General features: G+C 43.5%; 1 protein-coding gene across 1 annotated transcript in view; it reads right to left on the bottom strand.

The window, feature by feature from the left end:
* Positions 1 to 11,388, bottom strand: part of LOC113591133 (solute carrier organic anion transporter family member 5A1) — a 23,924-nt gene extending 12,536 nt beyond the window's left edge. The window contains exons 1-2 of the mRNA XM_027031516.2: positions 11,350 to 11,388; positions 9,526 to 11,142 (exon numbers count right to left, since the gene is read on the bottom strand). Coding sequence (XP_026887317.2) covers positions 9,526 to 10,489 — 964 coding nt within the window. The 5' untranslated portion in view covers positions 10,490 to 11,142; positions 11,350 to 11,388. The remainder of the gene's footprint in view (positions 1 to 9,525; positions 11,143 to 11,349) is intronic.
* Positions 11,389 to 12,841: the final 1,453 nt, after the last annotated feature.

The following is a 12,841-nucleotide window of genomic DNA, read 5'->3' on the forward strand; positions in this document are numbered from 1 at the left end:
AGCACAGTAAGGAGGTCGAGGCCTTACTGGCAACACACTCCCAGGTTTCTCCTACCCATACTGGATCCATTACAGTCCCGCTACAGTCCAGTAACTGCACTCATATCCTCAATATTACACACTTCAGCTGAGCAACAGATCCCTGCTGCATGGAGCGTCAGACAATGTTTATATGTTTACTGCCAGCCAGAGGTAAACAATGTTTGGCATTTTCTGGGTGACCCTGTGGCCACTGCATGTCGTGGTGCTCATCTGCCTGAGCTGTAGTATAGCCACTGGGACGCAGGCCTCTGTAGAAAGCCCAGAGAGCAGCCGGTTCTGATCCACAAACTGAAGCCCAGTGACCCAAGGTGACCACAATAACGCCCAAGGGCACCACCCATACCCCTCCACAACCTTACACAACACACACATGCAAACATGCACTGGGAGGCAGAGTTAAAGAAAGGTAATAAGAAATACTTTGATTGCTCAGTAGCAGTTAGTGTTTTACATAAAAGCTAATTGGACAGTGATAAATGTAAGCGATGTCTGGTTGGTGGTCCAGCTTAAAGCTGATTATTACAAATATTTTTGTAACACTGCATAAAGTTTGCGTTAGCCCCATTAGCTCCGTGTGAGCCACATCTCTTTGAAACGACTGTCACCCGTCATGCACGCAACCACATTCACACACATAGATCACCCACTCCACAGCTCAGCTTCAGAGAGCCATTCCTTCTCTCCCTCCACCCCCTCTACTTCCACTGTGTCCTCTGCCCTTGTGTTTGAAAGCAGCTCCATGCATCTTCACAGTCGGCTCGGTCACGACTGACACTTTAGTGACGTGCATGTTGTCACTCGTGCTCTGTGAGTGTGTGTGTGTGTGTGGGTGTGTGAGTGAGAGAGAGTGTGTGTGTGGGTGTGTTTGAGAGTATGTGAGTGAGAGAATTGTGTGTGTGTGTGGGTGTGTGTGTGAGTGTGTAGGTGTGTGAGTGAGAGAGAGTGGGTGTGTGTGAGAGAGAGTGGGTGTGTGGGTGTGTGAGAGAGAGTGTGTGAGTGAGAGAGAATGTGTGTGTGACTGGTGCTGTTAACAGAGAGAAAATGCTGAAAATGCTGAGACCATGCTGTCATCGTGCTCCCGAGCTAATACTGTCTGCTCATTATGAAGGAGCCAGTGAGGAAACAAATAAAAATAACGTGAAATTCACGTTCACCCAGAATGAGCAAAAACCTTTGACCTGAAAGTCTGTGTTCCTGTGTTTGCCCTCTCATGGCCTGGTGACAGCGCACTGCCCTTGAGGAACCGAGGAAACACTGTGAGTCCAGCTCACCACTGGAGGAGCCAATAGAAGATAGAAATCTGTTACAGAGGAAGTGGAGAGTTGGAGGCTCTGAACGCTGAACAAATGGTGCAGTTTCTCTCTTGCAGATCTGTGATTCACCAGGTCAACATGTGCAAAGACTAAATCAAAATAGCAGACTACAACTTAGAAATCTTTTAAATAAACGAAGCACTTCTGGAGCAACCCAAATAAATCTGGATAATTATGTGAACTGATAATGTCTCATTCTGTTATCTGCCTATAACTACACTGCCTAGCCAAAAAAAAGGTCACACACTCTAATATTTCGTTGGACTGCCTTTAGCATTGATTATGGCACGCATTCACTGTGGCATCTTTTCCACAAGCTTCTGCAATGTCACAACATTTATTTCTGTCCAGAGTTGCATTAATTTTTTCCCAAGATCTTATATTGATGATGGGAGATTTGGACCACTGTGCAATGTCTTCTCAAGCACACCCCAAAGCTTCTCATTGGGGTTCAGGTCTGGATTCTGTGGTGGCCAATCCATGTGTGAAAATGATGTCTCATGCTCCCTGAACCACTCTTTCACAATTTGAGCCTGATGAATCCTGGCATTGTCACCTTGGAATATACCCGTGTCATCAGGGAAGAAAAAACCCATTGATGGAATAACCTAGTCGTTCAGTATATTCAGGTAGTCAGCTGACCTCATTCTTTGGGCGCATAATGTTGCTGAACCTAAACCTGACCAACCTCACAGCACTGCCCCACAGGCTTGTACGGTAGGCACTAGTCATGATGGGTACGTCACTTCAGCCGCCTCTCTTCTTACCCTGATGCGGCCATCGCTCTGGAACAGGGTAAATCTGGACTCATCAGACCACATGACCTTCTTCCATTGCTCCAGAGTCCAATCCTTATGCTCCCTAGCAAACTGAAGCCGTTTTGGCTGGTTAGCCTCACTGTGTTTTTCTTAAGGCTACACAGCTGTTTACTCCCAATCCCTTGAGTTCCTTTCGCATTGTGTGTGTGGAAATGCTCTTACTTTCACTATTAAACATCCCAGAGTTCTGCTGTTGTTTTTCTATGATTTGATTTCACCACACATTTAAGTGATCGCCGATCATGATCATTCAAGATTTTTTTCTGACCACAAAGATGATGTTTCCCCACTGTTCTTCCACTTTTTAATAATGCGTTGGACAGTTCCATTGGACATCCACGACCACAGGATGTGTCTTTCGACATGGTTGTTTAACAAATAAGAAGCTACTCACTGCATCAGTTAGGGTTAAATAACTTGCTGACAGCTGAAACAATCACCCATGCAGTAATTATCCAATGGGAGGCTCTTACCTATTTGCTTAGTTAAATCCAGGTGGTGACCTTTTTTTTGGCCAGGCAGTGTATATTTAAAGCAGTAATTGTTTTTAGTTACGTTTTTAATTTAATTTCCACTAATTGTAACTCTGCTCCTGAAGGTACAGATGACACCCGTAAAGCTGATTCAGTCACTTTTAAAGGTTTTTACAAACAGCCTCCTTCACAAAAGCAAACAGTCACAGTTTTTACTTCCCACTGATGTCAAAATCTGCCTGGTGAGAAAAAAAGAAAAATAAAAATGCTATTTAAGCGGGAGACGTCAGCAGTGAGGCGCTGAGCTGGGTGCGTTCCGGCTCTCCTCAGTGCTGTGCTGTTCCCGGCGTCAGGTCCCCCCCGTCCTTGGGGGATCGCCCGTCGTACTGCTGACTCGGTGCCCATGTTTCTGCTGATTCTGTTGCTAACACACAACATTCTGGCCTGACTGCAAGGCGCTCTGCAAATCTAAACACAAGTGCTGAGGTCCACCAGGAAGGAGCTGGCAATCAGAAAGAAAGTGGTTGAGCTAGTGACATTTCCATGACAACTACAGTGGAGTGCTGAGGAGAGCCATATAATATTATATCGATCCTTCTCCAGAATGCAAAAATCTCAAAAGCATGGAGTTGCTGCTCTGGTAAGAATAACATCAGTACTGTGACCTGCTAGTAGGTGGTGGCACAATTGTGAGGTGAAACGCAGAGTTTCCCAAGTATGACCACTGAGGTCACCAAGGCAACACTCTCTGCTTCAGTGTCACTGTGTTGGTTTCTGAACAAAGCGGCTTTATACTGTGTGATTATCATAACAATTCCGCTAACACAGAGGACAATTCCAAATCATAATTCTTTGGTTGTCAATGTGTAATCAACCTTCCCGACAGCTGATTTAGTGCCTCTGTGACCAGAGAACAGGGTTCTCCACAGGAAGTGGCAGAAGATACAGAAGAGTGTAAAACATATCTGTCAAATACTGGCATTTCATATGCACTGAAAAATGACCTTAATACTAAGTGAAATGGTGTAGATTAGAGCCAGTGTGAACAGTGAAGTGGTGTGGTTTAGAGGCAGTGTGAACACTGAAGTGGTGTGGTTTAGAGCCAGTGTGAACAGTGAAGTGGTGTGGATTAGAGCCAGTGTGAACAGTTACTCTACTTACAGCTTTCTCTTAATAACAGTATCACAACTAGTCATTACTACCACTATAGATCGATTTAATATCAGTAATATAAAGGAAATTCAGTAAATATAATTGAGAGTTGTGTGTATCGGCTACCTCTAGTTAACATGTGTGTCTATATCTGTTATGTCTAGTGCTGAAGCTGACAACTGTATCTAAATACAAAATGTACAGAATCAATCTTATATTAAAGTAAATAATCATATATTGATATTTTTTATTTTAAAGTGCACTTAAGGACCAAAAACTGAAACCACGACAAATTGCATGAAAAAGGCCACCTAGGTCCCACCCCACACACACCTCCTTTACAGGCAGATACTAAATTAATTTCACATTTCAAATTCTCTATGGCATTAGAGTCTAAAACTGGGCAACACAGTGTCCAGAAAGGTTAAAATAAGGAGAACGTGAGACTGAATTCTGCTGAATATGAGAATGAACACTGAAGTGTTAAACTAGGACTCGTACATATTTTGTAATGTTTGCCTTTGGCCTTATAACAAATCAATTGGAATCAGATCAATAGATTTCTATTTATTTCCAATACCCCCCCCCAAAAAAAAAAAAGTTTTTATATTTTTTATATTTATATTTTTTCCCCTTTAGGAACAAATCACCTGTAGAGGATAGATTATGATCTTTGTTTCATTGGAAACTTGCCATGGGAAAAAAAAATTGAGCACATGAGAATTTCTCTATTCTTACACATACCTGCTTTACCCACAGCTATCCAACTTCAGTAACTGCCACCATGACATTTTCTGTTGCCTCTGCTCTACTGCCTCCCAAACGGAAGACTGGGATTCCTTTCATTATATCCTATTCAGTGGACAGGATTCCCAAGCCGGAAAGCAAAGAGGCCGTGTCTGGTAAATCTTTGAGATACAGACCCCACTTGCACTATCTGAAGCTCCTCATATAGTTAAGAAGTAACAAGAGAGGGCAGAGCTCATACCTCTGAACACACACCTGTCCACCTCTGAACACACACCTGTCCACCTCTGAACACACACCTGTCCATCTCTTAGCACACCTCTTAGTGCGACAGTGCTGTCCATATATTTTACTACGGTCATTCTTCAATGACTAGGGTAAAGACTTCATTAAGGTAAAGACTAGGGTAAAGAGTTCATTAGGGTAAAGACTACAGTAAACACTTCATTAGGGTAATATGGTAGGGTAAAAACCTCACTGGGGTAAAGACTGGAGGAAAGACTTAATTAGGGTAAATACCATTAGGGTAATAGGGTAGGGTAAAGACTTAATTGGGGATAATGTGTAGGGATACAGAGCCAGTTCTGCTCTCTATGTAGTTTTTGACAGTATTTCTGCAAACTCCCTGAATGTTTTCTGGAAACTCCAACTGTATTTTTTTCAATAGTTTTTTCCCCGTTTACATTCTGGTATAAATTATAATTCAAACCCCTTATTGAATTAAAATTAAACAGTTTTATCCTTACTTTAATTGTAATATTTATTTGGAACATTGATATTAGATCAAAATTTAGAAAAATAAATCTTCCAGAGAGCTCATGTCAATACCTAGGTCAGCATAGCTAGGGTTATGTTTCAACATTTATCTTCCATAGGTAAAGTGATCTCTGTTTTCCTTAGATCTGGACCTCTTCTGGAAAATCAGGACTCTTGTTTTTCTCAGATGGACCGGCAGGGCCCAGTTCTGAAGCATTGGTCTATGAGTGATGTCTCTATGAGTTAATGGAGTATTAAAAATGACATAGTACTTCAGAACTGGGCCCTCTCCATTTTGAAGAGATTGAAATATTAAGCCATCATCCCAAACTGAATAAACTTCTTTGTGAAAATCTACAAAGCCTGGGAATATTTTTCTTTGATTTGGTGTGATATTTCTGCCAATCAGAGAATGTAAATGGTATATATGGTCTGGGGTGCATTGTCTTGGTAAAAATCCAATTTGAGATTTGCTTAAAACACTGTATTTCATAAGGAAGGTTATCACTGGGGTTGTATTAGTCTTCTTTTCTATATGTGTGCATTACGAGTCCTTGGTTCCAGAATTAAAGAGCCTCACCAGAACTGTCACCTCACAGCTGAGATCATCTGAACCACAGGATTTATTTAAGTTGAAGGATTTGAGCTGATCATTGTGACACTGTGATTGGCAACCTCCATCATGTGTCATTCTCTCTCTCCCTCTCTCTATTCCCCATATCACAGAGATATAGTATAATCCAATGCTATGACCCCTAGGCCCAGGGGCATTTACGGATGACCCCAGGCTGAGCTTACCTACACCCAGCCTACACAGACAGGGAGATGGGAATGTGTGTGTGTGTGTGTGTGTGTGTGTGTGTGTGTGTGTGTGTGTGTGTGTGTGTGTGTGTGTGTGTGTGTGTGTGTGTGTGTGTGTGTGTGTGTGTGTGTGTTTTAAACTGTTCTTTTTGTTTTGTTTTGAAAGTGGCCAGGGGCATGGCAATTCATATTTACATCTGCCATGGCAACAAGCAATGATGTCATGGTTTCACACCATAAGGCAATGTTAAAAATAAACATCTTAAACAAAAAAACTGTATCAACCACTAATAAAAATCCACTGAAGTTCATTTCTAATTAAGGCATAAAGAGCAACAGAAGGACTTTGAAGGAGATCAGTAACAAGGTCTCGTTACAACTGTTTACAGCAGCAACACCCAACAGTCATCAGACTGTCATCACCTTGACCACTGCAGTGTCCCATTCACTCCCAATCAAAGTCCCATTCACTCTGTGCAGTCTACATCTTCACAGACCTCTGCAGTGTAGGCTACATCTTCACAGACCTCTGCAGTGTAGGCTATGTCTGCACAGATGTACACAGATCACAAATGGGTCTGTTTGTGTCCTCTATGTAATCACTCAGAAGTTCCTTTCCTGTAGTTCTCCTGAGCTAGGCTCAGAGAGAGGCACTCACCAACAGCCAGTGAGGTTCTCAGCTCCATCTCTAAATTCCATCCGGCTCTGTGAGCAGGTTGCCCAACACTATCTAAAGAAAGGGCTCCATTCTAGTTAAAGTCAGCAGAGGAACAGACTGAGCATCTAACAGGGCTGAAACCTAGTGTATTTGTTTTTCCACCCTGGAAAATACTGCTACATATGTGAAAAGTGTTCACACTTGAGATCCAGATGACATCACTAACTCAGCAACCACAGAGACTGGCTTACCAGGTCACAGAGACTGTGAGCCCAAGGAAACATACACATCTTTCACACTTAATCCAATGGATTTGGGTGTCCAAGTCTGTCCAGAAGGGTCCAGGAGTGTTAGGCACAAAGCTCACATAAGCAGAAAGGTTAACAGTCTCTGTTAGCATCAGCAGCATGAGGGGGAACAAAGGAAAAATCCTTCAGAAAATATTTTTTTGTGGTTAGAAAATGGTTCTGCCAGGCTGCAGAGGAGTGACGTGACGGAGGAGTGAGTCAGTCATCCTTTTTAATTCACTGGTGAGTTTCGTCTGACTGTACAGTGCAGTGCTGAATCAGCGTATTCCCCCTCGCTGGGTCTGAAAGAAAGAGCGTCTGGACACAAGGCCTCAATCAAACGCTGATCAACGCTGCCGTAAGCATGTGCAACTTCAAACTCCCGAAGGTCCGTGAGATCAGAGCATACCGGTTCCCATTCACACACACACATACACACGAGGACAGAAGTCTGAATACTGATGAACTGATAAGGAGAACACTTGGAGTTAGACTGATAACAGTGTGTAGATATTAAAGCACTGATTAGGAAAAAAACCTTTGGATGGTGAAGTACCGATTAGCATAGCTGTCCCATAGCTGTACCCAATTAAAATAATACTTGTTTCACAACTATTTTCAAAATCATTTACGACTAAAACTAGACTGTTACACAGCCTCTAACCAATTTTGTGAATAAGCTACTGGGAATTAATATACTCTTTATAATATTTCAAACAAGTACCAGGTAGGGTTATTGCCATAACAAGTGTTCTACTCTCATTCCAAGTGCAGAAGAAAAGACCTGCAGACATGCAGGTGTAATGTCCTCATGTGCAGTGTTCTGTGTAATGACATGTGTAGTATTCTGTGTAATGACATCATGTGCAGTGTTCTGTGTTATGACATTTGCAGTGTTCTGTGTAATGACATCATGTGTAGTGTTCTGTGTTATGACATTTGCAGTGTTCTGTGTAATGACATCATGTGTAGTGTTCTGTGTTATGACATTTGCAGCGTTCTGTGTAATGACATGTGCAGTGTCCTTCTGTGTAATGACATCATGTTCTGTGCGATGACGTGCAGTGTTCTGTGTAATGACATGCAGTGTCCTGTGTAATGACATCATGTGTAGTGTTCTGTGTAATGACATGTGTAGTGTTCTGTGTGATGACCTCATGTGCAGTGTTCTGTGTGATGACCTCATGTGCAGTGTTCTATGTGATGACATGTGCAGTGTTCTATCTGATGACATGTGCAGTGTTCTGTGATGACCTCATGTGCATTGTTCTGTGTAATGACATGTCCAGTGTCCTTCTGTGTAATGATATGTGCAGTGTTCTGTGTGATGACGTGCAGCGTTCTGTGTGATGACATCATGTGCAGTGTTCTGTGTAGTGACATCATATGCAGTGTCCTTCTGTGTAATGACCTCATGTGCAGGCCACCATCCACCACAGCACGGCAGAGGGAGGGAGGCGCTGTGCTAAGGAGAGGAGCTTGTCCAACAAGAACCACAGGAAAGAGGCCCCTCTATGGACCACTGCACATCACACCTGATTTAGGTGACATTGCCAGGTGATAAGGTGACTTTCTCCTGTGTGTTGCTGTGTGTGTGCACATGTGTGTGCACTTGCAAGTGTCCTGGTGTGTGTGTGTGTGTGTGTGTGTGTACGCACATATAACTCTAACCTTTGTGTTTAGAACTCTATCCCTTATCTGGGGTGGCCAGACCTGTGTGTTGTGTCTGATCTCTATATGATATTTAAATTAATAGGATGTGGAAAATCCCTAAGAGGCAGTTCCTAACCCCTAACCCTAATCCCTAATCCCTAACCCTAATCCCTAACCCTAACCCTAACCCTAGGTCAGATCTTTAGTGTCAGAGGTGTGCTTAGAGCCACTATGACTGCTGTGGAAGTACACTGGAAGTACACTGTACTAACGAAGAACAGACAAAGAAAAAGAAGATTGTGTGTGTGCGTGTGTGTGTGTGTTCATGGCATATGGAGTTATTCCTAAATCTGGATCTCAGATTACAAGGTGGAAAAAATAGAGCTTTGAGATGCCAAGATGAACTATTTCCAACTAACCGCCAGTTTGGAGGATTGGGAGGGATCACATTACAGAGCAATATCCTCCATATCACCTGAAGAACAAGGACAGTGTCTGAAATATCTGTAACAAAGGACCTATTTGCTTTAATTTGACTTAAAGAGAGAGAGAGAGAGAGAGAGAGAGAGAGAGAGACTGGCAGGACTGTGGAGAGAGAGACAGGAGATTAGAGAGAGACAGGAGATTAGAGAGAGACAGAAAACTGTTTGTCCCTGTGTGTCTCCCTGCGACCTCTGCACCCAGTAGGTCAGAGCCCACTTCTTTCCTTTGAAGTGACAGAATGTCAGAGTGACAGGTGAGTAATGACAGTCAACACACGCTAACGCATACATCATCCAGGTAACAGTATACCCATACACACAGGTGAGAGAGAAGGCATCTTACCGAGGTAGAGTGAGGCGTTCTCCTTCTTCACGTTGTCGTCCAGGTAGGTGGGCCCCAGCGTGTAGATGGGGGTGGAGCCCATGCCCACAAGTATCTGGGCACAGATGAAAAGTGCCACGTAGACGGAGTGGTCGTTGGCCTCGTGGTCACGCGGGCACGACGCCGTGTCCAGACCACCCTCGCTGCTCTCCCCGCCCCCGGCCCCGCCCCCGGCCCTGCCCCCCATGCATAGGCCATGGAGTCCATGGGACGAGTTCACCTCCTGGATCTGGTAGGGGGCGGAGATGAAGTGTGGCAGGGAGAACAGAGCTGCACCCACGGCAATGAAGACCCCACCAACCGCCAGCCAGCGCGGTCTCTGGCCCTGCCCCCCGAAATAGCTAATGAAGACCACCACCAGCAGACTGCCAATGTCGAAGCAGCTAACCAGCAGCCCAGACTCGGAGCTCCTCAGGCTGTAACGCTTCTCTATGGTCGTGATGACACTGCTCAGGTAACCCGAGACCATCAGCGACTGGATGAAGGTCAGGTAGCACATACAGATGAGGAAAAACCTGGAGTCCGACAGGATCCTCCGTCTGCGTTTCTTTGCCGAGAAGGCCATGAACCTAGCCAGAGAGAAGCCAAGTCTCCTGTCATTGTCTGCGCCGGAATCAGGGTGCAGGGAGCTTCTCTCCACATCCGTCATGCTGGACACAGTGAGCGAGATGTCCGGCTTGCTTAACTCACTCTGCTGCTGGAGTCCAGGGAAGACAAACTGGTCAGAGTGGACTGAGGTCTGCACCGCACTGTCCCATCGAGACCCCAGAGAACGCTTCTCACCTTCCTGCCGCGTCCCACTGAGAACGGGCAAACTTCGGGACATATAACCACTCCCCGAGTCATCATACCCGCTTCCGAAATCGCTGACCTCGAGACACTCCGACGTATCGGTTCCGGTCTCATCGTTCTCAGGCGAAGTCATTTTAACTGGAGTAGGAGCTTGAGGAGTCGAAGACACAGTTCAGGTTCGGAAAGTAACACCATGTGAGAAAACATAACAGCGCGTCCGGGAGCCGTGTAGCTCTCACACTACAGCCTGGCGGGGGATATACCGGCCGGACCGCGAGCGCGGCCAAATACCCACATCTGTTCTCACTGTTTATGCACTACAGTCAAATCATTTTTTGAATTTGGACACAATCAGAATATCAACATAGATAATCACGTAACACCTGCATATTTGTTCCTCAAGTAATTTCCTGCAGTTTCTAATTCGCCTTATTTTTAACAAACTAATTCCATGAACACACTGGTCAGGCAGACGCCAACCATCATTTCCGGAGGGTATTACATACTGAACACGGAATCTGCTCTAATCGCATCTTCTCGCTCATAAAGTTGAATTGGCTTCTGCTGTTTTATTTAGCAGATCTCTGCTCGTCACAGACTCCTGAGTCCAGAGGAGGAGAAACACAAAGCAAAGCGAAGCGATAAATAGTGCATCCTAACCGTCACAGCCCGGCGCCTCCAGAACAGCCCAGCAGCGCGCAGCGGAGGAGACGGAGACGGGACACTGGTCCCCACGCCACGCGCAGAACATCATGGTCCTTATGTGCTGGAAGTGCTGGACAAACACTGCGAACACGAATCGCAACGATCACGCAAGGCACGAGTTTACAAATGAACATAACCAGAAAAGTACAGCTATACAATGGCAATGAAGAGAAGGAACACTGCCAACGAACTGCTTACATCGCTATGCGCAAAACTTATCAAAGAAAACTGCTAAAGAAAGCAAAGAGACAAAAGCAATATAGTGAATGAGTAGATTAGTGGACTTACGCAGGTACACAGAGGTAGCTGTCTCCACACGAACACTCCGAGGCTGAATGAGATTGCGGATTTGATGGAGAAACTGACGGAGAAAGCGTCTGTTCCCGTTGACTTCTGGGACTTGTAGTGTTGTAGCCTTGCACGTCTACACAAAACTAACGCAAACTCTACGTACTTGAAACAACTGAAAATTTAAATGCAAAAACGTAAATATATTACACTTTAACTCACATAAACCTCCAATAGACCTCACATAAAGCTTTATAGTTCTTTATTGTTGTCCAGATGTGACCAAACTCTGACTTAATGACAGTACACACGACTATAAAATATATGGTCTATATTATAATAAATTGTTTTTATATAATATATAATTATAATTTTTTATTATATAATACATAGTCTATATTACTATATATTATTATGTAATATATATAGTCTATATTATTATAAATTGTTAAGACATTTATGTCCTTTCATTTTGTCTTCATTCTTCTGTGTTCCTATAAATGACTTTGATGTTAATGTGTGGAATAGTGTCATCTGTGATTCCATATATTGTCTGATATGAATTGATATTGGTATTGATCTATATCAAGTTAACCAAGCTGCAGCCTGCATTTATTTGCAAGGTGTCTTAACAAAAGGTGAGCGAGTCTAAATGGTTACGGAGCCTAAATACGGTTAATGAACAGTTAAGGTCCAATCGTAACCATGTCGTCCTCAACATCACTAAAATCACCACAGCAACATCACTCCTTTTAAGATGACGTCCTGTCTAATAGCCATTTCATTTGTGTGTGTTTTCAGCACAGCTCTGAGCAGTCTCTGTGGTCTCTGTGTGGTGTTGTTTTTAGGGTGGTCACCCCTCAGTCACTCTCAGGTTGTCCCACAGTGTCTCATCTGGTCACTGAGAGATTGGTCGCCTGTAATATTGGTTCCAGATCAATAACAGGAGCACAGGAGCCAATGGCAGAACAGGAGAACGTCAGAGAATGCAGGTTGGCTTGAACATGTGTGGTGGAAGTTTGAAAGAGAACTTTGCTCTCAGATTTATGTAACAAGAAACAAATGAGGCAACTAACTTCACCTTTTCCCTTTTTAGCTTTACAGTCTAAGAATGAATAAGTGTCCCTGAAAATGTCCCCGACTTTGTAGGTCATGGCAATGTAATTTACCAGTGGCAACATAAGAGAGTTTTAGATGAAATCGCCAATCATCCTGTCAATAATTAGGCCAAGTGCATCTGTTTGCTGGGACTTCCTGTCTGTCTCTCTCTCGTCATGCACGACTGTATAATACTGTATGATACTGTACTGTATAATACTGTAATAATACTTTATAATAATGTAATGTATAATACAGTACTGTATAATACTATAATACTATATAATACCGTATAATAGTGTAATACTATATAAAACTATAATACTGTAGTGTACAATACTGTAATAATACTATATAATACTGTACTGTAATAATACATCATGCTGTATAATAC

This window comes from Electrophorus electricus, chromosome 5 (genome assembly GCF_013358815.1).
Source record: "Electrophorus electricus isolate fEleEle1 chromosome 5, fEleEle1.pri, whole genome shotgun sequence".
Taxonomy (NCBI): domain Eukaryota; kingdom Metazoa; phylum Chordata; class Actinopteri; order Gymnotiformes; family Gymnotidae; genus Electrophorus; species Electrophorus electricus.